This window comes from Salmo salar, chromosome 13 (assembly GCF_965601325.2).
Source record: "Salmo salar chromosome 13, fSalSal1, whole genome shotgun sequence".
Lineage (NCBI taxonomy): Eukaryota > Metazoa > Chordata > Actinopteri > Salmoniformes > Salmonidae > Salmo > Salmo salar.
The window spans coordinates 67,838,256-67,864,191 of NC_138303.1; the positions used below are offsets into that span (position 1 = coordinate 67,838,256).

Genomic DNA, 25,936 nt, shown 5'->3' on the forward strand with positions numbered 1-25,936 from the left:
GATTTTGTTAGACCAGCAAGGTTTGTACTTTCTGTAATTTTCTGTGTATGTTTATAACTTTTGGCTACTTTCTATGTTTAAACCTTTTTTCAGCCAGGTAAGAACAAATTATATTGACAATAACAACCTGGGTACACCTTGACTCGTGTTGGTTAACACGCTATCCGATCATCCCCAGAAATATCCATGGACAGTTTGATCTGGGTGTGATTGGTCTACACTGTGCTCACCGGTTGGCCTGATTGGATGGGGTGCGATTGGTTCGGTCTGTTCTTGAAGGCCACCTTCCTCTAGTCTGGTCTAATTTAACAGGTGCTATTGGTTTGGCGTGTTTGGTCAGTGCTGATTGCTTCAGTCTGCCCTACCATGCATATGAAAATCATATTTGCCGGACTGCATCACTTGAGCGAGAGTATGAGAGAAGTGAGGCTGAATTTTTACAGGCTCATGTAGGGTCAAATAGATTTCAGGAAATAAATTCTTAATCAGGGCTGCAATGGAGAGGACAGGGAGGGAGAGAGAGAAGGACGGAAGAGAGCGGGAGAGGGGGATAGCATGACTAACTAAAGCGCTAGGGGCTAGCCTGGGGGTGTATCATGCTGGTAGCAGACAACACATCTTCATTTATTTAGGCTCCTCTCAAGGTCAACCTCACTGTGGCTCTTGTCTCTCTCTCTCTCTCTCTCTCTCTCTCTCTCTCTCTCTCTCTCTCTCTCTCTCTCTCTCTCTCTGTATCTATCTATATCTCTCTATCTATCTCCCTGTCTTCTCTCTCTGTCTTCCCCCTCTCTCTCCCAACTTCTGCAGTTAAAGACATACATTAATATACTCTACATACAGTTGAAGTCAGAAGTTTACATACACTTATGTTGGAGGCATTAAAACTCGTTTTTCAACCACTCCACAAATTTCTTGTTAACAAACTATAGTTTTGGCAAGTCGGTTAGGACATCTGCTTTGTGCATGACACAAGTAATTTTTCCAACAATTGTTTACAGACAGACTATTGCACTTATAATTCACTGTATCACATTTCCAGTGGGTCAGAAGTTTAAATACACTAAGTTGACTGTGCCTTTAAACAGCTTGGAAAATTCCAGAAAATGATGTCATGCCTTTAGAAGCTTCTGATAGGCTAATTGACATCATTTGAGTACCTGTGGATGTATTTCAAAGCCTACCTTCAAACTCTGTGCCTCTTTGCTTGACATCATGGGAAAATCAAAAGAAATCAGCCAAGACCTCAGAAAAAACATTGTAGACCTCCGCAAGTCTGCTTCATCCTTGAGAGCAATTTCCAAGCGCCTGAAGGTACCACGTTCAACTATACAAACGATAGTACGCAAGTATAAAGACCATGGGACCACGCAGCCGTCATACCGCTCAGGAAGGAGACGTGTTCTGTCTCCTAGAGATTAATGTACTTTGGTGCGAAAAGTGCAAATCAATCCCAGAACAACAGCAAAGGACCTTGTGAAGATGCTGGAGGAAACAGATACAAAAGTATCTATATCCATAGTAAAACGAGTCTGTTATCGACATAATCTGAAAGGCCGCTCAGCAAGGAAGAAGCCAGTGCTCCAAAACCGCCATAAAAAAGCCAGACTACGGTTTGCAACTGCACATGGGGACAAAGATCCTACTTTTGGAGAAATGTCCTCTGGTCTGATGAAACAAAAACAGAACTGTTTGGCCATAATGACCATCGTTATGTTTGGAGGAAAAAGGGGGAGGCTTGCAAGCCGAAGAACACCATCCCAACCATGAAGCATGGGGGTGGCAGCATCATGTTGTGGGGGTACTCTGCTGCAGGAGGGACTGGTGCACTTCACAAAATAGATGGCATCATGAGGAGGGAAATGTATGTAGATATATTGAAGCAACATCTCAAGACATCAATCAGGAAGTTAAAGCTTGGTCGCAAATGGGTCTTCCAAATGGACACTGACCCCAAGCATACTTCCAAAGTTGTGGCAAAATGGCTTAAGGACAACAAAGTCAAGGTATTGGAGTGGCCATCACAAAGCCCTGACCTCAATCCTATAGAACATTTATGGGCAGAATGGAAAAAGCGTGTGTGAGCAAGGAGGCCTACAAACCTGACTCAGTTACACCAGCTCTGTCAGGAGGAATGGGCCAAAATTCACCCAACTTATTGTGGGAAGCTTGTGGAAGGCTACCCGAAACGTTTGACCCAAGTTAAACAATTTAAAGGCAATTCTACCAAATATTAATTGAGTGTATGTAAACTTCTGACCCACTGGGAATGTGATGAAAGAAATAAAAGCTGAAATAAATCATTCTCTCTACTATTATTCTGACATTTCACAATCTCAAAATAAAGTGGTGATCCTAACTGACCTAAGACAGGGAATTTTTACTATGATTAAATGTCAGGAATTTTGAAAAGCTAAGTTTAAATGTATTTGGCTAAGGTGTATGGAAACTTCCGACTTCAACTGTAGCTCTGCTATTATTTTATGTTATTTTATATTGTACATCACATACTTTAATCTTAATTACCTGTCCACAAACACACAACTCATGCAGACATCAAATAATGAAAAGTATGTGTATGGTGAGTCACTCGCATGCACGCACACACACACATGCACACACTCACGCACATCCATGTAACAAGGATGCCGTATGGCAGCAACGACCCCTCCACTGATAACGACCCTTTCTATCCACCGCTCCTTCCCCCAGTTGGCTCTGGCCCATCAGGGTATGCCAAGTCTGTCACCATGGATGAAAGTCACTGGAGTCACCTCAGATCAACGCAGACTGGGGATAGCGAGAGAGAGGGAGAGAGAGGGAGAAAGTCCACTAGCTCTCTGTCCTCAGACCCAGCTGCTCGCCTCTCACTGCCAACGGGAGCAAACCTTACGAGAGGGAGGAGGAGAAAACGAGAGAATGGAGCAGGAGATAAGGAGAGAAAGAAACAGGGAGACAGAAAGAAAAAGGATGAGATAGAAATAAAGGGAGGATAAGAGATAGAAAGAGAGAGAAAGAAAGAAAGGGAGGATGAGAGACATAGAGTGAGAAAGAACAGGAGACAGAGAGCGAGCGAAAGAAAAGGTGAGACCAAAAGCAAGAGTGCTTCCCCTGAAGCCCTGTCCTTTTCCTTCTACCTTTTCCAGTCTTTCACACTGAAGCTGTGGAGGATAGTCCCAGGATTACAGAAGCAAAAGAGATATACTGCAGAGAGAGAGAGAGCGGGGAAGTGAGAGTGAAGGAAGAGGGTAAGGGACATAATGGGAGGGAAACTAGCGAGATAAAGAAAGGAGAGAGAGAATGATGAAGGTGGAGAGGGAGAGTACGAGAGAGGGGGAGATGGAGAACCGGAGGGAGGGAGAGAACCGGAGGGAGGGAACCAGAGAGAGAACCAGAGAGAGAGAGAGAGTATGATGAAGGGGGAGAGGCTCGTAATCTGTATTCAAATCCAGAGGCAGAGTTAACAGAGCTTATACATGAACTATTCTACAGCATAGCCTTCTGTGTACAGTTAAACATGCTTTGCTGCTGCGGCTCTCGGGTTGGTGAGATCTTTGCTGTGTGTTGGGCAGGGGGTGTGTGTGTGCATGCATGTGTGAGATTGTGACTGAGACATTGGGACAAGTTGGTGTCAGGTGCTAGGGATAAGACTCGAAGGGGAAACAGTGTGCCCTGTCCTAAGCGACAAGGGGAACAGGGGTAGGTGATGTGGAGACACTATAGATAGCATTGACTGAGGTGGAATCTTTTTGAGTCCCTTTTTATACCCTTTTCACATTACTGAGCAGAGCTGTACTGCACTGGCCTGGGTGAACATCCAACATAGTCGCTGCATGCTGGAATGAAAGGTTCAGGTCGGCATGGCAGTGCCTGTTTGGTTCAGGTCTGCATGTGTGAAAAAGTGTGAAAAGGCTATTAGTTTGATAAAACAACAGGAACTGAAGGGTTTTCATAGAGCCTCTCTCTCTGTGTTTGGTTCACACCAAGGGGGAGAGAGAATGTTGTTTGTTCACTCCAATGCACCATTTTGTTTAAGATTCTCCTCACGACCTTCCCCTGCTCACTCGAGAGTCGGTGAGTTATCTGTCTCCCTTGAGCCAACAAACAAGACGAGAACAGAGCTGAACAGAGGGAGCTCTTTTCATCCCACCAATAAACAGAAAGAAAGAAAGAAAAGAAGAAAAGAAAGAAAGAAAGAAAGAAAGAAAGAAGAAAGAAAGAAAGAAAGGAAGGAAGGAAGAAGAAAGAAAGAAAGAAAGAAAGAAAGAAAGAAAGAAAGAAAGAAAGAAAGAAAGAAAGAAAGAAAGAAAGAAAGAAAGAAAGAAAGAAAGAAAGAAAGAAAGAAAGAAGAAAGAAGAAAGAAAGAAAGAAAGAAAGAAAGAAAGAAAGAAAGAAAGAAAGAAAGAAAGAAAGAAAGAAAGAAAGAAAGAACACAGTGCACTACCTGGTTGACACAAACGCATTGGGTTTTAATGAGCCACTTTGCCTTAAGGTGGATTTGAATATGGGTTGGATGATGCTGTGCAGTGTGCAGTCAGTGTCCTGAGCCTGTTCCATTGAATAAGTTCTTATTTTTTTAATCTATAATGTTTGTGGGTTTTTATTTATTGAGAAAGGACAGTTAAGGGGAGGCAGTAAAGATTGCGAGTCAGAAGGGCAGTGGACTGGATTTGAACCCATGCCGACTCTGGAATACATGTGTGGCAGGGTCAGCAGCTCTAACTGCATTACCACACAGGTCACCGATAATGTTGTCTGTAATTCACTCTCGCTTCTTGATATAGTTTTTGGATTTGTGTTGATTCATAATAATTTTTTGTTACTGATGGACTCTGCGCTCTATCACACCCCCTACTCTTCTCACTCTTCTCTTTTCCTCGCCATACTCACTCTTCTCCTAATCCTTCAATCCTTCTCATTCTCACCTCCTGCTATGACACCCTTATTCCTCTCCATCCTATCCTCCCTCCTTCTACCCGTCCTCTCCCTTCTCCCCTCCTCTCCCTCCTTTCCTTTCCTCTCCTTCCTCCTCTTCCTCCCTCTCTTCCCCAGGTCTCTATCTGGGCGTATCGTGGGTGGTGTGTGGTGGTTCTTCACCCTCATCATCATCTCCTCCTACACGGCCAACCTGGCTGCTTTCCTCACAGTAGAGAGGATGGTGTCGCCCATAGAGAGTGCTGAAGACCTGGCTAAACAGACAGACATAGCCTACGGCACCCTAGACTCCGGCTCCACTAAAGAGTTTTTCAGGGTGAGTATACTACTGGACTGGATACAAGCTGTGTCTGAATTCTCATATTATGGCCTTCTCCTATTTCATAGACTATTTGTGTATGTAGGAATAAAATGTTTTAGCTAGTAGCTGCGTCGTTCCACGAAAAGTGCCTTTGATATTTTAAGAAATAATTGTGCACCAATATTGCATTTTAAAAGCCTGTTATATTAAATTAAGTGACTTTAATATAGACCACATGGAGAATTCAATTAATCAGATTTGTAATATAAACAAAGGATATCTAAAGTGCCAAAATTCTGCATTTTGACACGTCCCTCCGTCAACCCTGTGTCACTTCTAGGAAGATTTCAACCCACTTAATCCCAAAATGTATCTAAGTTTCACCATCATTATAAAGTACTAGTTATTTTGTTGCTTTGGTAGTCATTCCTGCACATTAGTGATTCATTTATGTCTGTCCCTCATTTTAAGGTCAACCCTGTTACGTGAATTTAACTCTTTTTTTAATATGATGAAACTCTCCCTTTTAAAAGATTTATTTCAAAAGCTGCTTCTACTCTTTTTGGCAATTTCCCGGACAGAAAACTGAGCGGGTTGAGTATAAAAAAATATTAGTAAAAATGTTTTCTTTTTCACTTTTATTTTACCAGGTAAGCTAGCTGAGAACAAGTTCTCATTTACAACTGTGACCTGGCCAAGATAAAGAAAAGCAGTGCGACACAAACAACAACAACACAGAGTTACACATGGCATAAACAAGCGTACAGGCAATAACACAATAGAATAAAAAAAAGAAAGTCTATATACAGTGTGTGCAAATGGTGTGAGGAGGTAAGGCAATAAATAGTCCATAGTAGCAAAGTAATTATAATTTAGCAAATTAACACTGGAGTGATAGATGTGCAGATGATGATGTGCAAGTAGAAATACTGGTGTGAAAAAGAGTAGAAAAGTAAATAAAAACAATATGGGGATGAGGTATGTAGATTGGATGGGCTATGTACAGCTGCAGCGATTGGTTAGCTGCTCAGATAGCTGATGTTTAAAGTTAGTGAGGGAAATATAGCTTCAGCGATTTTTGCAATTCGTTCCAGTCATTTGCAGCAGAGAACTGGAAGGAAAGGCGACAAAAGAGATGTTAGCTTTGGGGATGACCAGTGAGATATACCTGCTGGAGTGTGTGTTACGGGTGGGAGCTGTTATCGTGACCAGTGAGCTGAGGTAAGGCGGAGATTACCTAGCAAAGACTTATAGATGACCTGGAGCCAGTGGGTCTGGCGACGAATATGTAGCGAGGGCCAGCCGACTAGAGCAAACAGGTCGCAGTGGTGGGTGGTATATTGGGCTTTGGTGACAAAACGGATGGCACTGTGATAGACTGCATCCAGTGTGCTAAGTAGAGTGTTGAGGCTATTTTGTAAATGACATCGCCGAAGTCGAGGATCGGTAGAATAGTCAGTTTTACTAGGGTATGTTTGGCGGCGTGAGTGAAGGAGGCTTTGTTGCAAAATAGGAAGCCGATTCTAGATTTAATTTTGGATTGGAGATGTTTAATATGCATAACACTCTTACCCATAGATAAACAGGCTAGAAAGTTTTTTATAAATTTCACCTCTCCAAAGTGTGCACAGTTCCTAAACAATTTCAATGCAATTTTATGACTCAAAGAAGAGTCTTCAACTATAAGGTACTCTCCTAGCTGTGCCGTGGAGGAATTAGAGGAAGTATACTTGTAGTTGTTTCATTTGGAACGCAACCCTGCATTCCCATTGTCACACAATTACTGTTATTGTTTACGCAATTAAAAAAAGGCACATTATAAATCGCATTCTGGGTCAGGTGGGCATAATTTGAGTGCTTGTTCTATTGCCAACGTGACGAGCTAAGTTATTAAATACAATCTTACAGTGTTAGGCTTTCACAAGGCAATTCAAAGAAACAGATGGTAATTTTGGTGTGCATAGAAGAGTAGCATGAGTGCATTCAGATGCATGTGCCCTGTAAATGTTCTTCTCTACATTTTAGTCATTTAGCAGACACTCTTATCCAGAGCGACTTACAGTAGTGAATGCATACATTTCATACATTCTTTTTTTCCCCGTACTGGTCCTCCATGGGAATCAAACCCACAACCCTGGCGTTGCAAACACCATGCTCTACCAACTGAGCCACACGGGACTCTATAAACAAACATAAGCTCAATCTGTTCAGTACAGGGTATGGTGCCATGTCATCTTGTAACTGTACATCAAACACAGTGATCATAAACGTTGACACTGTATATGACATGAGTTTTATGACATGGAAATGTGAAGTGCACATTTGGACTCACGGGTGTTTGGCTTGCTTGTATGACATACAAGATGACATGGCATCATACCCTGGGTTGTTCTGAACAGAATGAGCCAGTGTTTGTTTATAGCGAAGAATGCACACGCACCTGAATGCACTCATGCCTCCTTTCTATGCGCACCAAAATTACGATCTGTTTCTTTGAATTGCCTTGCGAGAGCCTAACATTGGAAGATTGTATGACATCAAAGCTGTATTTATTATAATCCTTAACATCTCATCTTTCAAAATACATTGAGTCATCTTCATTTACAGCATTTCCCTCACTCAGACAACAACAAATGTGCAATTAGCGGGAAGGATGGGGTAATCTTCTTGTCACGCGCGGTGCTCAAGTTCAGAACAGTTGTCAGTCAAAACCAATAGAGCGCTGTGAAATGCAGAGCCAGAGCTCTGACGTCATGTACAGCATGTTACTGTACAGCCACTTATTAGTGCCCAAATCGGAAATGTTCAACCCGTACGTGGGTACGAGCTTTAAGGGCTACCCTCTTGAGATGGGAAAACATGTTTTTGTTATGAAGTTGAACATGGTGCTCTTTATAACAGAAAGTTTCTTTTTGACCAAGTTACACTTCTCAAAAGGCTCCGAATTGGTGGAACGACCCAGTTACTAGGAAGAAATATATAGTATGAGAATTCAGGGTGAGTAGTACTGGACTGATCAGCTCTGACACACACAGACACACACAGACACACGCATGACACCAGACTGATCAGATCATTCAAGCACACTTGTTCACTCAGGGAGGAGTGTGTTTTTACAGTAACTGTTTTCAGTCAACACTCGCTCCTCCACCAGTAACTCTGTACTATACGTTAACCCCTCCATGTCCTCGTCTCTACTTGGCTGTGCTCTTTCTATGCTCTCTCTCCTCCCTCCTCCACCTCTACTCTTCTTCCACCCCTCCCCTGATCTGCCCCCAAACCAACCACAGAGGTCAAAGATCGCAGTCTACGAGAAGATGTGGGGCTACATGAAGTCGGCCGAACCGACGGTGTTTACCAAGAACACCCAGGAGGGGGTTGTACGTGTGCGGAAGAGCAAAGGGAAGTACGCTTTCCTATTGGAGTCAACCATGAACGAGTACACGGAACAGCGGAAGCCCTGCGACACCATGAAGGTCGGCGGAAACCTGGACTCCAAAGGATACGGAGTGGCCACCCCCAAGGGTTCACTGTTAAGGTGGGTGGAGTGGTATAACAATATGTCCAAGCTGTGCGTGTTGTTATGTTATTCCACCTTCCCTGGCGTGCTGCCTGAATATGTATAATAACGCTCATATAACACTTCTTTTTTTTGTTAAGTTTGAGTTATGGTGAGTTTGGTTTGGGACAATTATTTCATGATCATGAAGGTAAAGGTAGTGGCTTTTACATTTGTGTTTGGTGTGGTGTGGCGTGGCATGCGGTCATGGCAACAGTTGGTTTTGTTGCAGCTCTACTTCCTTGTTCTCAGGTAATGTTTGTGCTGCTTTATGTTGGTGTGCCAGTAGGAGTCACAACAGCATGTTGATGAGCCTTAATATTATTCTTAAATATTACTATGACCAATGTTGCAGAATTCTGTTAACTTTCCCCAAATTCCTGGATTTCCTGCTTCTTCCCTCTGGAATCTGTGAATATCACGAACTGGAATTTCTGGAAAACCTGGGAATTTGGGGAAAATTACCAGAATGTTGCAACCGTAACTGCATTACATAGGCAATAGAGTGCTATTTGGGACGCAGACATAGTAAGTTTCATATGAGATGGTGGGATATAAGGGATGTGAATGCTCAGTCCTGTCTGACTTGGCTGGACTCTAGAGATGATTTATACACACAGTGGAATTTACAGGCCTGCCGAAAAATACAATATCATTCCAACTCACCACGGGGAGTTAGTTTCACTTCGCCAAAACTAGAAACTCTCATCTATCAAAAGAATGGGAGCATGCTCATACTGAAAGGAATTGAAAAATGTAATAGAGCCTAGATTGTGTGTGTGTGTGTGTGTGTGTGTGTGTGTGTGTGTGTGTGTGTGTGTGTGTGTGTGTGTGTGTGTGTGTGTGTGTGTGTGTGTGTGTGTGTGTGTGTGTGTGTGTGTGTGTGTGTGTGTGTGTGTGTGTGTGTGTGCAATAGCAACGGTTGTCAAAATTGATAAAAGATCATAAATACGGTTCTGATAAATGTAACAGCTGCATAATGGAGTGAGATACTCAACGCTATTAGGATAAACCAGATGTAAATCCACTGGATTATAGCAGTGTGTTTCAGCGATCATAACATCAACAGGAAAATGTGCTTTGTATAAGCAAGAGTATGTGCATTGGTTTTCTTTTAAAATAAATTGATCTAGCAACAATTATGTGACAAGTGAACTAACACCCCACAAGAACAGGAAAATAATGGCTGGAAAGTGGGGAATACTGAGGTGGGCTGGGCATGCACTTTGCTTGGAACACATGCGCGCGTACACACACACTAATGCCACTAAACTTATCTGAATCCAACTCCAATCCTGTAAATTCCACTGACGTGCTTCTCTAGAAGGCAACATGGGTTTGCAATGCAAACAATGACTGGTACTGGATTTACCCACTGTTTTCAGCAAGAGGAGTCACTGACAGACAGATCACAGTAGTTCCAGATGGCGGCCATTTTTATTTAGCTAAATTATCAGTCGCGTTCCCTGGCTCAGACGTTGCATGCATCAACCAATGATTGTGTGTCACGTCATCAACAGACAGATTGCTGTAACATACGATGTGGCTAGCTGATACTTTAAAATACCTATCCATCAATGTTCCCTAACATTTTTGGGGACACTGAGCAAATGTTAGGTCTTGTGAGCGGAAATTTTGTGCGACTTCCGGCTTGCGCTTACAGTGAACACAGGCTGTACCCTTACAGTTTTAGACAGTAGCCAATAGGCTATTGTAGCAATTTGAGCGTAATGTAGGCCTACCAACAAAACCAATGGAGCGAATCCCATAATATTTTCACATGGAAATAGGTTTTGATTTCTTTGATATTCAAGCCTGTCTCAAAATACAACACTGCCCCTTTAATTAATACATACGTTTTTTTTTACCTGACTAGCTTTTCAAACACAGATTGAAATGTAGCCTACACATTCTGTGCTCATGTAGGAAGGAGTAACTCCCCATTGCTGACCTATACTTATTTATAACTGGGCTAATAACTCGCTAACTAGCAAAGAATATGAACAAATGTGCACACCTCTGGCCCTGTGCTCTGATCTGAAAAGCACATTCACTCACGGGTGGCTCTGCCTACAACAAAATCACAGACTTGTTCTTACAAAGTTAGATTTGTTTTGTTTTGTTGCATTGAAAAGGGGCCGATATAATGTTGATTCGATCACAGAACAAACATTGATCTATATCGTGCAAACTAATGGGGCGAACTCAGTCTCTTGTGTCTCTTGTGTCTCTGCGCGGCATGGCATTTCTTCAGCGTGGCAGTCCTGCAGGAAGTGCATGGCCACGCACACACGTAGTTTAGAGGGAACATTGCTATCCAGGCGTTGTAAGATCGGGCATGCATCAGCAATGTCTGGGCAGAGGAACGCGCCCACTATCTTCTGTCAGTCACTTCTATGGTTGTCACCATGGAAACCCACAAATCAGCATGCAGAGCGGCTATGATGTCAGACAAAGCAGCTATTTCACAAGGCATTAACCCTAAAGTGACCCTAAAAAGGTTAAGCAAGGTGACGTTTAATTATATTTTTCTTTTTTCTCATCAGCTTTTACTGAAATATTTATTTTAATAATGTTGCTGTCAGTTAAGCTACATTTCTGTCTCTTTCATTGTCGATGTGTACCTGATATTACTGCAAAGTACAGTTGAAATGCACTGAATGCACGTGGACAAATCTCTCTTGATGCAAGTTTTACTCCTCTGAATCAAAATATATATCAAAATGATGTCACTACACAATCTTTTCCCTATGGGCACTACATAGGGAATAGGGTGCTATTTTGGAGACACAATATGTGTAATGGAGTTTATCCGTCAATCAGGTCATTTACAGAAAAACAAAGGCCACAGGGATACAACCAAGGAAACAAATAGAGATTTAAGTTTCATTTACTTCAATTTAGTTTCCTTGGATCAAACTCTGAAGTGAACCAAGTCCCAACGAGAGGTTTGTCCATTCTGTGTATGAGGGTCCTATCTGTGGGGCTAATACTAACTTTCCACTTAAATCAAAATGTCACAGTCTCCAAGTGTCTTAAGTGGAAGTTATTGTTCACCCGTGTGTGTATGGAGGGAAGGTGGGAGAGGGAGTGAGGGTTTATTGTTACAGATAGAGCATTAACACACCCCTATTTCCACCCTTGTCCCCCCTTTATAATCCCCCCTTTCCCCCTCCTATCCCCAATTGGATGCTATCGACTCACCTTCACTCACCCAAATATGTTTTATCATTTTCAAGAAGCGCAGTTAACCTGGCAGTGTTAAAACTGAATGAACAAGGCCTGTTGGACAAATTGAAAAACAAGTGGTGGTACGACAAGGGAGAGTGTGGCAGCGGCGGAGGTGGCGAGAAGGTTAGCCATCCTTGTGTCAGCCCCATGCCGATTGGGTAAAACTGTTCTCGTGGTAACAGGCGCATCTGCCGGGGCGACCAACAGTGGCGTTGTGATGTGCCACAGTGGCACATATTATAGTTCTGGACGAGTTGAGAGCGATTACTGTCAAACCACAAATATTTGCTTTTGGTAGATGTTAATATTGTTCACCTATTTGTAACCTAAAGCTTAAGTGAATCATTTTTGAAGATACCTTGAAGTCAGTCATATTATGTAGTCCCACTAAACACTACATTGTGCATGCCATAAATGTACAGTATCTTATGGCAAAATGTGAAGTTGTCCTTCATGGGGCTCACTTGAAAAAGAGATGTACATCTCAATATGACTTCCATAGTTAAAAAAACTGATAAATATATATTTTTTTAATTCTGTTGTTTTTTATTGTTGTTGACTTTGGTACAAAATTCAGCCAATAATTGTAGCTTCACAGTAATAGCCTCCGATTGTTTGTTGTGAGATAAGCCTCGGCAGTATGTGCCCGTTCCAGAAAGCGATGCAGTGGGGGCCCCATGTATATTTCTGTAGTGCTCAGCCCCTCAGGCACCCATAAACCAACCCCCTAGCCCCCTCTCCACTACCACGAGCATAGAGACATGTAAACCAATGGGGCCCCTGTCTCCGTCACTTTCAGCTGTTAAGTGCTCTGTATGGGCTCTTTACATTTTTGACTGAATAACATAAAATAACATGTCCTATGATGTTATTTATGTTATTTCCCCCCCTGACCCCTCCCCGACCCCTCGACCTCACACGTGCGGTTTCGAAGAACTCCAGTAAACCTAGCCGTGTTGAAACTGAGTGAATCAGGCGTCTTAGACAAGCTGAAAAACAAATGGTGGTACGATAAGGGCGAGTGTGGACCCACGGCCTCAGGAAGTAAGGTCAGTCTCCTGCAAGTCCTGGGACCACACCTCCTCACTGACTGTTCTGTCACACTGATGAACCCCACCGCAAACAGACAGATAGGAAGATAGGCAGGGAGGCAGACAGGTAGGCAGGTAGAAAGGCAGGTAGGAAGGCAGACGGGCACACAGACAGACACAGTCAGATAGAGGCAGGCAGGTAGACAGGCAGACAGATAGGGAGGCAGACAGATAGGGAGGCAGGAGAGCAGGCAGGCTGGCTGACACACACACATACATACACAAAGACAGGACAGAGAGAGACTTAAGGCGTAGCCTGAGGGATACAAAACATCATACTAGAAGGCATGCTCACAATTCAGTGGTAGCAACAGCACAGCAATGTATGAAATGGTGAGACCTGCAGGATCACATTGATATGGTTGTCACCTGTATCTGTGCCACACTTAGTAGTGTATACTTAGTAGTGCACTTAGCAGTGCATGTATTAAAGTTGTGCAGTTGTAATGTCACGGCAGATTATTAGTATCATAGAAGTAGAATGAGTGGAACAGGCATGGAACCTCTTACCTTGACTGGTAAACTCTATTATATTTCTATGATTAGTATGCCAGTCGTTGTAGCCCACTCTAGATTGGTTCTAGTAAGTTTATCCATTGGGCAATACTCAAGCATGTAAAGAGAACTCCTGCCTCAACAAAGCAGCATGTAAACGCCTTAGGGTCAAAAGTTCTTGCCAAGTGCATTTCCTTGTCATGTATAATTAAAAAGTAGATCTCAAGTTTTGAAGACTTGTTTGAAAGTTCTCACTCCCACACTCCAATCAGCAGTAGATAACATGCAAGGCAGCGTTTCGTAAAGTCTCGAACCTAAACAGATTGCTTTTGAAAAGAAAGCCTCCCCTTTAGGAGCAGGCGACTAACCTGAGAAGTGGGATATAAGAAACGTGAAAGAGCTGCACCCTTTGTCTTAAATCACAGCCTCTAATTGCACAATGACTATAAGCAGAGATAACAGAGGGCTAGGGAGCTACTTGAGAGTGGAGACCAAGGACATTTTTAACTGAGTCATTTAGGCAGCCAGTGAATTTAGAATAATTGTTTTCCTCCTTAAATGCTGTAAAAATGTCATAGTCACACTTTATCAAGACGTCATTAGATTGGTTGGCATGGGAACATCATTGTGATATCAGCTGTAGCGGTAGCCACATAGCTGAAAGCAAGAGCAGGTCTGAGCTGGAAAATATATATATATATATATGTGTGTGTGAGTTTGTCAAAGTGTGTTTGTGTGTGTATTAGATTTGTCAACTATGTATTTGTGCACGTGTGTTGTAATGTGTAATATAATTGCCTGGTACAGTGAATTTGGAAAGTATTCAGACCCCTTCACATTTTCCACATTTTGTTAGGTTACAGCCGTATTCTAAAATTGATTAAATCATTATTTTCCTTCATCAATCTACACACAATACCCCAAAAACAGTTTATATTTTTTGCTCCAATTTATATTTAAAAAAAATACAGAAATATCAGATTTATGTAAGTATGCAGACCCTTTACTCAGTACTTTGTTGAATCACCTTTGGCAGCGATTACAGCCTCAAGTCTTCTTGGGTATGGAGCTTCAAGCTTGGCACACCTGTATTTGGGGAGTATCTCCCATTCTTCTTTGCAGATCCTCTCAAGCTCTGTCAGGTTGGATGCGGAGCGTTGCTGCGCAGCTAATTTCAGGTCTCTCCAGAGATTCATGTCCGGGCTCTGGCTGGGCCACTCAAGGACATTCAGAGACTTGTCCTGAAGCCACTCCTGCATTGCCTTGGCTGTGTGCTTAGGGTCGTTGTCCTGTTGGAAGGTGAACCTTCACCCCAGTCTGAGGTCCTGAGTGCTCAAGGACCTCTACTTTGCTCTGTTCATCTTTGCCTCGATCCTGATTAGTCTCCCAGTTCCTGCCACTGAAAAATATCCCCACAGCATGATGCTGCCATCACCATGCTTCACCGGAGGGATGGTGCCAGGTTTCCTCCAGACGTGTCGCTTGGCATTCAGGCCAAAGAGTTCATTCTTGGTTTCATCAGACCAGAGAATCTTGTTTCTCATTGCCTGAGAGTCCTTTAGGGGCCTTTTGGCAGGCTATCGTGCCTTTTACTGAGAAGTGGCTTCCGTCTTGCCACTCTTCCATAAAGGCCTAATTGGTGGAGTGCTGCAGAAATGCTTGTCTTTCTGGAAGGTTATCACATCTCCATAGAGGAACTCTAGAGCTCTGTCAGAGCTCAATTTCGAGTGTCATAGCAAAGGGTCTGAATACTTATATAAATAAGGTATATCTGTTTTTGTTTTGTATAAATTTGCAAACATTTATAAAAACCTGTTTTCACATTTTCATTATGCTGTATTGTGTGTAGATTGCTGAGGAAATAGTTTTATTTAATCCATTTTAGAATAAGGCTGTAACGTAACAAAATGTGGAAAAAGTCAAGGGGTCAGAATACTTTCCGAAGGCACTGTATATATGAGTATGTTTGCATGTGTGTGTGTTCTCAGCCCCCCACCACCGCCACGTCTCTGACTGCCTGTCTGCCCTGTGTCTCTCCTCCAACCGCCCCAGGACAAGTCGTCTCAGGCCCTGTCGTTGAGCAACGTGGCGGGGGTCTTCTATATCCTCGTGGGGGGCCTGGGCCTGGCCATGCTGGTGGCCCTCATTGAGTTCTGCTACAAGTCCCGGAACGAGGCCAAGCGAATGAAGGTGGAGGCACCGACGTCTGAACACCACCACCCAAACCACCACCACATCCCCCACCACCTAACCCCTAGCAGCCCCCACCCCACCTGCTCCAGCCCCAGAACAAGCCCTCAACCCAGTCACAGTCCAGGCTACAGCCCTGACTATAGTCCCGGCCACAGCCCCAGCCCTTCCCCAAGCACCCAAAACTTAGTCACGTGTAGTGAGGTTTTTGACAGTTACGGAAGCAATGGGGATGTTAAGATATAATGCTGGTACAGGAATAGCCCCATCCATCCCCCAACCACCCCTCTAGGCCCCCCTCCTATGGTACTGTAAGTTGAACCTCCCTTATTGTCCACTAGCTAGCTTGCCGTGCTGCTGATTGACTGTGTGGCAATGCTTCCTCTGATTCTTCTGCTTTGTGATTAGCTTGTTTGTGGTCATGTGACGTCCTTGTCTGTCTCCTGGCTTCCCAGTGGGGGCTTTAATATGGCCGCAGCGGCTATTGTCTGTTTGGCTGCAGACAAGGGGCTCTATTTTAACAAACCTAACACAATGGCAAATCTTAGCGCTGGCGGTAGCGTTATAGGTTCGGGGTTGTGCCAGAAATATTTTTGCTATTTTCACAACTGAATAATGGACGCAGTAGCTGGTGGTGGCAAAAGGCTGGATTTTGATGAATAAACCAGTTGTAGGTGTTTCAAGGCTTGGCCCCTCACTTACCAATTAGCACGTGCTCCATATGTGGTTGCTTCAAGTTGTGTATTTATGGTATTTTATGTACTGCATTGTCATCAACTCCAATTCAAATGTTAGTCCCTTATAGCCTAGTACGTTAAATATGTTTGCGGCCTTTGATATGGCATTATAGTTCGACTTAATACAATAGTTTAGAGGAGCTTGTCTTTGGTTTTCGGACGAGGGGCACTCTTTGAAAATAGGGATGGGTAACCTTCTTGAACAAGCGAAATGCAGGTATGTAAATTGTAAATAATGAAAAAGCATTAGGGTAAAAACGATGCTGCTTAACCAGCCTTGACCAAGGGGAGGGTAGGTTATGCTTGGTTTTTAATCAAATTAAACAAAATGGGGGGAGCCAATCATTTCTTATATTTCTAATACAAGATTCACCGGCACAAAAGGCATATATTTTCTTCCATGCCATTATCAACTGATTTGCCATTAAGAACTGCTTTTTATAGGTCTTAAAACTACCCATTAGAGCTGCATGAAATTGTCACTTTTGCACTTGTTTTTAACCCCTTACTCTTGTGGAAATTGGCATATATGGATTGGGCTACATTGAAATGTTTCTTACAGAAAAATATGGAAAGCATATGCATAACCATGGTAGCAATTAAAAGGGTACAATTTGGAGATTATGGGGAAAAAATATTAGACTAAAGGTGAGAACACAACAGTTTTCCTGACACAAGACTGAATCCGCTGTTGATTTTATGTGCGTTTTACGTTTACTGTACTTTTCAGCGCATTTGTTGATAACGAAATCTGAAAATACTCTGGATACATTCAGTAACATGATGAGAATATACTTGGAAAATTTGGGGTAGGTGCAACATAAGAAAAAAACATTACAAGGGTTTGAGTAAGAGGTCTAACTAGAGTTTCCAAGTGGCCACACACCTCTCCAAAGTGTGCACAGTTCCTAAGTAATTTCAATGCACTTTTATGACTCAAGGAAGAGTCTTCAACTATAAGGTGCTTTATGGAGCTCTCTCAGCTGAGGAACTAGAGCAAGCAAACTTGTAGTTGTTTTCTTTGGAACACAGCCCTGCACCCTTGCCTTTACACCATTACTGTGCTTGTTTACGCAATCCAAAAACTGTCCATTATAAATCACAATCTGGGTCAAGTAGACATCATTTGAAAGCTTGATCTATTGCCAACATGACTAGCTAAATTATAAAAGATAATCGTACAGTGTTAAGCTTTCACTAGGCAATTCAGAGAAGTGGACAGTAATTTTGGAGTGCATAGAATGGAGTCATGAGTGCATTCAGATGTGTGGTCCAAGGCAAATATTCTTCGCAATACAACAAACACAGGCTCATTCTGTTCAAGACAACCCAGGATATAACACCATGTCATCTTGTTACTGTACATTAAACATAGTGATCATAAACATTGACCCTGTATATTACATGAGTTTTATAGTATGGAAGGAAATGTGAAGGGCACATTTGGACTAACGGGTGTTTGGCTTGTGACATCAAAGTGATATTTATTATTGTTATAATCCTCAACTTCTCATCTTTCAAAATACCGGTTTTGCCACTTTGGTTTCATAAGTGGTGGGGACATAACCTTGCTGGGGGTCCTCCCCCAGAATTTTTTTGTGGCATGTAAAGCTAATTTCCTGCATTTTTACACAATCCAATATGCAGACTCTATTTGGAAGAAAAATTAAGCAAAAATGCCCACAGTCATCAAGCTAGGTAAGAGATCATTATTAAATATGTTTAAGTGATTCATAAGACTGCACTAGATCAAAGGTAATTCAATAATAGATATTGTGTTGCACCTTTAACCAATAGCCTAAAAAATGAACAACTCTTTAAAAAATACACACTTTTGATTCTTTATGAACACATCCTCTATATCAAATTTCAGCCAGACTGACCAGCCAGCCCACATACACCTCATACAGTTGAAGTCGGAAATTTACATACACCTTAGCCAAATACATTTAAACTCAGTTTTTCACAATTCCTGACATTTAATCCAAGTAGAAATTCCCTGTCTTAGGTCAGTTAGGATCACCACTTTATTTTAAGAATGTGAAATGTCAGAATAATAGTAGAGAGAATGATTTATTTCAGATTTTATTTCTTTCATCACATTCCCAGTGGGTCAGAAGTTTACATACACTCAATTAGTATTTGGTAGCATTGCCTTTAAAATGTTTAACTTGGTTCAAACGTTTCGAGTAAACTTTCATAAGCTTCCCACAATAAGTTGGGGGAATTTTGGCCCATTCCTCCTGACAGAGCTGGTGTAAATGAGTCAGGTTTGTAGGCCTCCTTGTTGGCACACGCTTTATCAGTTCTGCCCACAAAACTTCTATGGGATTGAGGTCAGGACTTTGTGATGGCCACTCCAATACCTTGACTTTGTTGACCTTAAGACATTTTGCCATGCTTGGGGTCATTGTCCATTTAGAAGACTCATTTGAGACCAAGCTTTAACTTCCTGACTGATGTCTTGAGATGTTGCTTCAATATATCCACATAATTTTCCTTTCTCATGAAGCCATCTATTTTGTGAAGTGCACCAGTCCCTCCTGCAGCAGAGCATCCCCACAAAATGATACCGCCACCCCCGGGCTTCATGGTTGGGATGGTGTTCTTCGGCTTGCAAGCCTCCCCCTTTTTCCTCCAAACATAACAATGGTCATTATGGCCAAACAGTTCTATATTTGTTTCATCAGACCAGAGGACATTTCTCGAAAAGTAGGATCTTTGTCCCCATGTGCAGTTGCAAACTGTATTCTGGATTTTCTATGGCGGTTTTGGAGCAGTGGCTTCTTCCTTGCTGAGCAGCCTTTCAGGTTATGTCGATATAGGACTCGTTTTACTGTGGATATAGATACTTTTGGACCTGTTTTCTCCAGCATCTTCACAAGGTCCTTTGCTGTTGTTCTGGGATTGATTTGCACTTTTCGCACCAAAGTACGTTCATCTCCTGAGCGGTATGATGGCTGCGTGGTCCCATGGTGTTTATACTTGTGCACTATTATATGTACAGATGAACGTGGTACCTTCAGGCGTTTGGAAATTCCTCTCAAGGATGAACCAGACTTGTGAAGGTCTACAATTTTTTTCTGAGGTCTCGGCTGATTTCTTTTGATTTTCACATGATGTCAAGCAAAGAGGCACTGAGTTTGAAGGTGGGCCTTGAAATACATCCACAGATACACCTCAAATGATGTCAATTAGCCCATCAGAAGCTTCCAAAGCCATGACATCATTGTCTGGAATTTTCCAAGCTGTTTAAAGACACAGTCAACTTAGTGTATGTAAACTTCTGACCCACTGGAATTGTGATACAGTGAATTATAAGTGAAATAATCTGTCTGTAAACAATTGTTTGAAAAATTACTTGTCATGCACAAAGTAGATGTCCTAACTGACTTGCCAAAACTATAGTTTGTTAACAAGAAATGTGTGGAGTGGTTGAAAACGAGTTTTAATGACTCCAACCTAAGTGTATGTAAACTTCCGACTTCAACTGTACATTAACACACAGAAACCGCAAATCATTAATATAATTAATCTCATTGGACTACTAGTACTGTCGAGCTCTTTTTACTATTTTTACAATATAGCTGGGTCAACCCGTCCTGTCCCTAGGGGTCCACCATCCTACAGCGCCTCAACACACCCCACTCAGCTTTAGGACCTTAGTGAAACATTCATTATTGCTTTTGGGTCTGTTAAGCCAAGGCCAGAGAGACAACCCACAGGACGGCAGACCATTAGGGGCACGACTGAGCAGCCCAACAGCTAGGGATTGCCTAAATAGTTATCTCCCCTGAGCATGTTTTCAATACAGACTCCTTTAGTCGTACTGTATTCCATATAAGGCATCCAGACCTTATGAAAGTTGCCCAGTATACCCTTAATCTTGTAATAAATCAAATCTAGTGATACATAACTTGACATTGTGGAAGGATAATGTAACAGTTGTCGTCGGGAATAGAGGACCAAAACGCAGCAGGAATGTGGATGCTCATCTTGATATTTATTTTAAATAAAGAGAACACCAAAACAACAAAACGAAGAATGCACGAACAACAAAACAGTCTTCTCATGCTCACACAGGCAAAAACAAGAAACAATCTCCCACAACACCAAACCAAACAATTACCCATATATAGGACTCTCAATCAGAGGCAACGAGAAAGCACCTGCCTCCAATTGAGAGTCCAACCCCCCATCAACCTAAACATAGAAATACAACAAAACAGAAAGAACATAGAAATACAAAACATAGAACATAGACCAAAACCCGGAAATAATAAATCAAACACCCTACTACATAAATCACCACCCCGAACCACAAACAAAATACCCTCTGCCACGTCCTGACCAAACTACAATAACAAATAACCCTTATACTGGTCAGGACGTGACAGATAACCTACCTTCCAATTAATGGCAATGCATTATTTAGCCGCTATAAATGCTTTGTTACACAATTTCTTCAGATAAGTCTCCAGTATCAACATTTCTAAGCAAACAAAAACAGGGAGAAGGGAGAATATGTAGACATACTGAGATAAAAGAAGACACATATGCAAATATATCCCTTTTATGTTTTGCACCTCCAGCAGAGGAACTACATCTCTGAGTGCATGTAATTCAGTTTCACTGGCATATAGTATGTTCTATGGATGGTCTTATACTGCAGTAATTTATGTCTGAGATGATATGAACATAACTGGGCATATCTGTATCCATTCATCATCATCAATAGCTTCTACAGTGGCTTGCGAAAGTATTCACCCCCCTTGGCATTTTTCCTATTTTGTTGCCTTATAACCTGGAATTAAAATAGATTTTTTGTATCATTTCATTTACACATCATACCTACCTACCACTTTGAAGATGCAAAATATTTTCTATTGTGAAACAAACCAGAAATATCACAAATAAACTAAAAACTTGAGCGTGCATAACTATTCACCCCCCTAAAGTCAATACTTTGTAGAGCCACTTTTTCAGCAATTACAGCTGCAAGTCTCTTGGGGTTTGTCTCTATAAGCTTGGCACATCTAGCCACTGGAGTTCTTGCCCATTCTTCAAGGCAAAACTGCTCCAGCTCCTTGAAGTTGGATGGGTTCCGCTGGTGCACAGCAATCTTTAAGTCATACCACAGATTCTCAATTGGATCACGGTCTGGGCTTTGACTAGGCCATTCCAAGACATTTAAATGTTTCCCCTTAAACTACTCGAGTGTTGCTTTAGCAGTAGGCTTAGGGTCACTGTCCTGCTGGAAGGTGAACCTCCGTCCCAGTTTCAAATCTCTGGAAGACTGAAACAGGTTTCCCTCAAGAATTTCCTTGTATTTAGCGCCATCCATCATTCCTTCAATTCTGACCAGTTTCCCAGTCCCTGTCGATGAAAAACATGGGATGAAAAACATGAGAGGTGTTGGCTTTGCACCAGATATAGAGTTTTCCTTGATGGCCAAAAAGCTCAATTTTAGTCTCATCTGACCAGAGTACCTTCTTCCATATGTTTGGGGAGTCTCCCACATGCCTTTTGGCGAACACCAAACGTGTTTGCTTATTTCTTTCTTTAAGCAATGGCTTTTTTCTGGTCACTCTTCCATAAAGCCCAGCTCTGTGGAGTGTACGCCTTAAAGTGGTCATATGGACAGATACTCCAATCTCCGCTGTGGAGCTTTGCATCTCCTTCAGGGTTATCTTTGGTCTCTTTGTTGCCTCTGATTAATGCCCTCCTTGCCTGGTCCGTGAGTTTTGGTGGGCGGCCCTCTCTTGGCAGGTTTGTTGTGGTGCCATATTCTTTCCATTTCTTAATAATGGATTTAATGGTGCTCCGTGGGTTGTTCAAATTAACTGATATGTTTTTATAACCCAACCCTGATCTGTACTTCTCCACAACTTTGTCCCTGACCTGTTTGGAGAACTCCTTGGTCTTCATGGTGCCGCTTGCTTGGTGGTGCCACTTGCTTAGTGGTGTTGCAGATTCTGGGGCCTTTCAGAACAGGTGTGTATGTATATATATATATATATATATATATATATATATATATATATATATATATATGTGTATGTATGTATATATGTGTGTGTGTGTGTGTGTGTGTGTGTGTGTGTGTGTGTGTGTGTGTGTGTGTGTGTGTGTGTGTGTGTGTGTGTGTGTGTGTGTATGTGTGACAGATCATGTGACACTTAGATTGCACACAGGTGGACTTTATTTAACTAAGTATGTGACTTCTGAAGGTAATTGGTTGCACCAGATCTTATTTAGTGGCTTCAAAGCAAAGGGGTGAATACATATGCATGCACCACTTTTCCGTTTTTTTTTTTTTTCAGTTCACTTCCCCAATTTGGACTATTTTGTGTACGTTCATTACATGAAATCCAAATAAAAATCTATTTAAATTACAGGTTGTAATGCAACAAAATAGGAAAAACGTCAAGGGGGATCATTACTTTTGCAAGCCACTGCACCAGGTCTTCCTCACATTTTTGTTTGACATGTTTTGTGTCATCGGGAAAGCCTCTATCAATCCTTGATACAGTTTGGAAATCAACTTTGGAGGTTTGTCAGACTGCCTTAAAAAAGCATCTGGCTTGTCCAGTGTTTGCTGCACAGAGAGAATAAAGTGTTTTATCATTCTTGCTGCTTCCAGTTCAGTAACCATACCTGCGAGATCAGGTGCGCATGTTGTCTCAATTAAATAGAGCAGGCTATAGCCTATGCATATGAGAAGCATGGGGCAGTTATCTTTCCAAGGAAATGTACTTCCTAAATAGGCCTATGATTAGGCTATAGTTTACTACATTGCCTCGGAATAGGCCTACATATTGATCACCCATATTTCTCTGTCTGAAAATCTTCCCACTCCTAAATGGTCTGCTATAAAAATAGCTCAAGAGAAAGTGGAAGTCTCTCCAACTCTGCTCTCTTCAAACTACATCTAGCATATTTGCTGATATAGCCCAGTAATACAATATAAGGGCCATGTGAGAATCTCTGGTAATTTAACCTATTTCTTAAGTTATTTTTGTGCATTTGATATTGGCTATAGGCCACAAAAATTGCTGGGACTATGGCAGCCAAGTGAGCTGTGTCACACATAAGCCTAAAATAACATTGCGGGACTGCAGTTGGACCAGTTCTTGCGGTAGCGGGTGGGAGTCGAACAGAAAGCCAGCAGGTGGGGATGAAGAAATCGGTCCTGCACAGACCTCTACTACTGTTTACCATAACAGTGAAGCCTGTAATGTTAGAGCTGTTTATTACTGTGTCAGTGTGAAAAGTAGGGAATTAGTTTGGGAAACTGACATTACATTGCCATACTGACTAATAAAACTCACAGTGATGTTCTGATGTGTTTTCAGTGCAATCTTCAAACGTTTAGCCGATGGTTTCATTGTTTGATTCATTTCTAGTGTGATTGAGGCAGAAAGAATAGCTAACATTAGCCAACTTTTGGCCAGCTCTCTCTCTAACAGTACATCAACTGGCGAAAGCTAGCCAAGTTAATTTACTTCTGTTCTGAAACAAAGGCTACAAAACATTTCCATACAAACAACAGCTGTCAGATAGTAATAATAGCCACCTTATGTTGCTCTCTGACAGATAACTAGAGGCCAGAGCTGACTTGGCTGTGGTAGCTACTAGCTAGCGTAGCTTATTCATTCACCTCAGCCGAGACGGGATGAAACATTAGCTAACGTTACATGTCAGTTACAATACTACTGAGCACTGCAAATAAACACTAGTTTAGTTTTTTCTGTTAAGTTAAACAGCAGTTACCTTGCCAGCTACATCAGTCAACTAAAGAGTAGCCAGTTTCTGCTCTCTTTTACAACTTGGTGAAAGAGCACAACACATACACACTGAACTATGCTCAACTCTCCCGTGCTGGTCCAGCCAGCCTTCCAGAAGCTTTGCCTTCACACAGCCTTTCAGCCCGCTCTGTGGTGTCCGCTTGGTCCTAAATCCAGCCACTTGATTACTACAAACAGCCTACCCGACCACTCTGAGGCGTCCTCATGGTCCTAAAGCACACCCTTGCCGTATTTTGTGTCACATTGCAACGATAAAACTGGGGGGGACAAAAATGCAATTTCAGAATGTGGGGGGGACCCCTGTCCCCCCCGTCCCCAGTGAAAGTTGCACAAAAAATGTGCAAACTAGAGGGTTGGATGAGGGCAACTTCTTGTCATGTGCAGTGCCCAAGTTCAGAATGGCTGTCAATCAAAACCCATACAGAGCTGTGAAGTGGAGACCCAGAGCTCAGACATCATATATGGCATGTTACTGTACAGCCACTGTGTTCTAATTTAGGTACTTATCCGTATCCAAATAGGCAATTTTCAACCCGTATACGGGTACAAGTGTAAAGGGCTACAGACACGCCTCAAATATTGCCACCGTTCTCCCTCAGCGCAAGCGAGCTCAATGTTAGACATGCAGGTAAATTGCCAAACCTGGCATTAGGGCTTGAAAATGCCAGTTTTTACATGATGAAATTGCAAACTAATGTTCATTTGACACTTGCGTCTCCTTAGCGCCAGCCAAAAATAGAGCCCAATGTCTCATGCTGTTGACTGACTAGTGTTACAAATTTCCAGAAACTTTCCCCAAATTCCCAGATTTTATAGAAATCACAGATGCAAGAATCCCTCCCCGCTTATTCCTCCCTGATTCTGGGAATGCTCCTACTGGGATTTCTGGAAATCTGGGAATATCAGGGTAGTTTCCCAGGCGTTCCAGATATCCCAGTTTGAGGATTTCCTGTTGGAGTATTCCCTCCCTGCTTATTCCTTCCATGAATCCACCAAACAGAATTTCTGAGAATTTTTGGAAATCTTCCCAGATTCCCCAAAAATTCTCAGGTTTTCTAGTAATCCTAGTTGGAGGATTTCCTCCCTGCTTACTGTATTTCCTCCTGATTCCGGGAATCTTCCAACCTGGATTGTTTGGGGAAAGTTTCTGTAATTTCACAACCCCAACTATGACATCCAGGCACTTGCTCCTTTGTCTAAACCAGAAGGCAGAACCACAGGTTTTAATGAGAAAACAGCCCCATGCACACATAAAGTTAGATAAAGCAATATAACACTGTACATTATTGGGGAGTTAAAGCCTAAAGTAAGTGGAAGATAACTGCCCCTCTAAGAGTTATATTGATTTGAACTCCTATCTCTAAGATATTTCCCTCGGGTCCAGAGATATTAGACTTGCAGATCTACAGTCTCAGTCTCAGTATGTGTCTGACGTGGTTATGTGTCCCCTGTTGGCGCTCTCTCGGCTCTCTCTTTATTCCCTTTACTGTTGCTTGGTCAGCTGCCCTGTGGTCCCTCACCCACACATGAATCATCCATTGTCTAATAACCATAGTAGTCAATGGAAGTGGTGTATTAAATGTACACATAAA

The 25,936-nt window shown here is 42.2% G+C and overlaps 1 protein-coding gene across 2 annotated transcripts in view; it reads left to right on the forward strand.

The window, feature by feature from the left end:
• The window catches only part of LOC106567580 (glutamate receptor 4), a 179,368-nt gene that overhangs the window by 150,573 nt on the left and 2,859 nt on the right, over positions 1-25,936 (forward strand). Inside the window, exons 12-15 of one of the 2 annotated variants that reach the window (XM_014137067.3) lie at positions 5,050-5,248; positions 8,524-8,771; positions 12,958-13,072; positions 15,662-15,799. In XM_014137067.3, coding sequence (XP_013992542.1) covers positions 5,050-5,248; positions 8,524-8,771; positions 12,958-13,072; positions 15,662-15,799 — 700 coding nt within the window. Of the gene's footprint in view, positions 1-5,049; positions 5,249-8,523; positions 8,772-12,031; positions 12,147-12,957; positions 13,073-15,661; positions 15,800-25,936 lie in introns of both variants that reach the window. The other variant, XM_014137066.3, reaches the window with a different exon arrangement.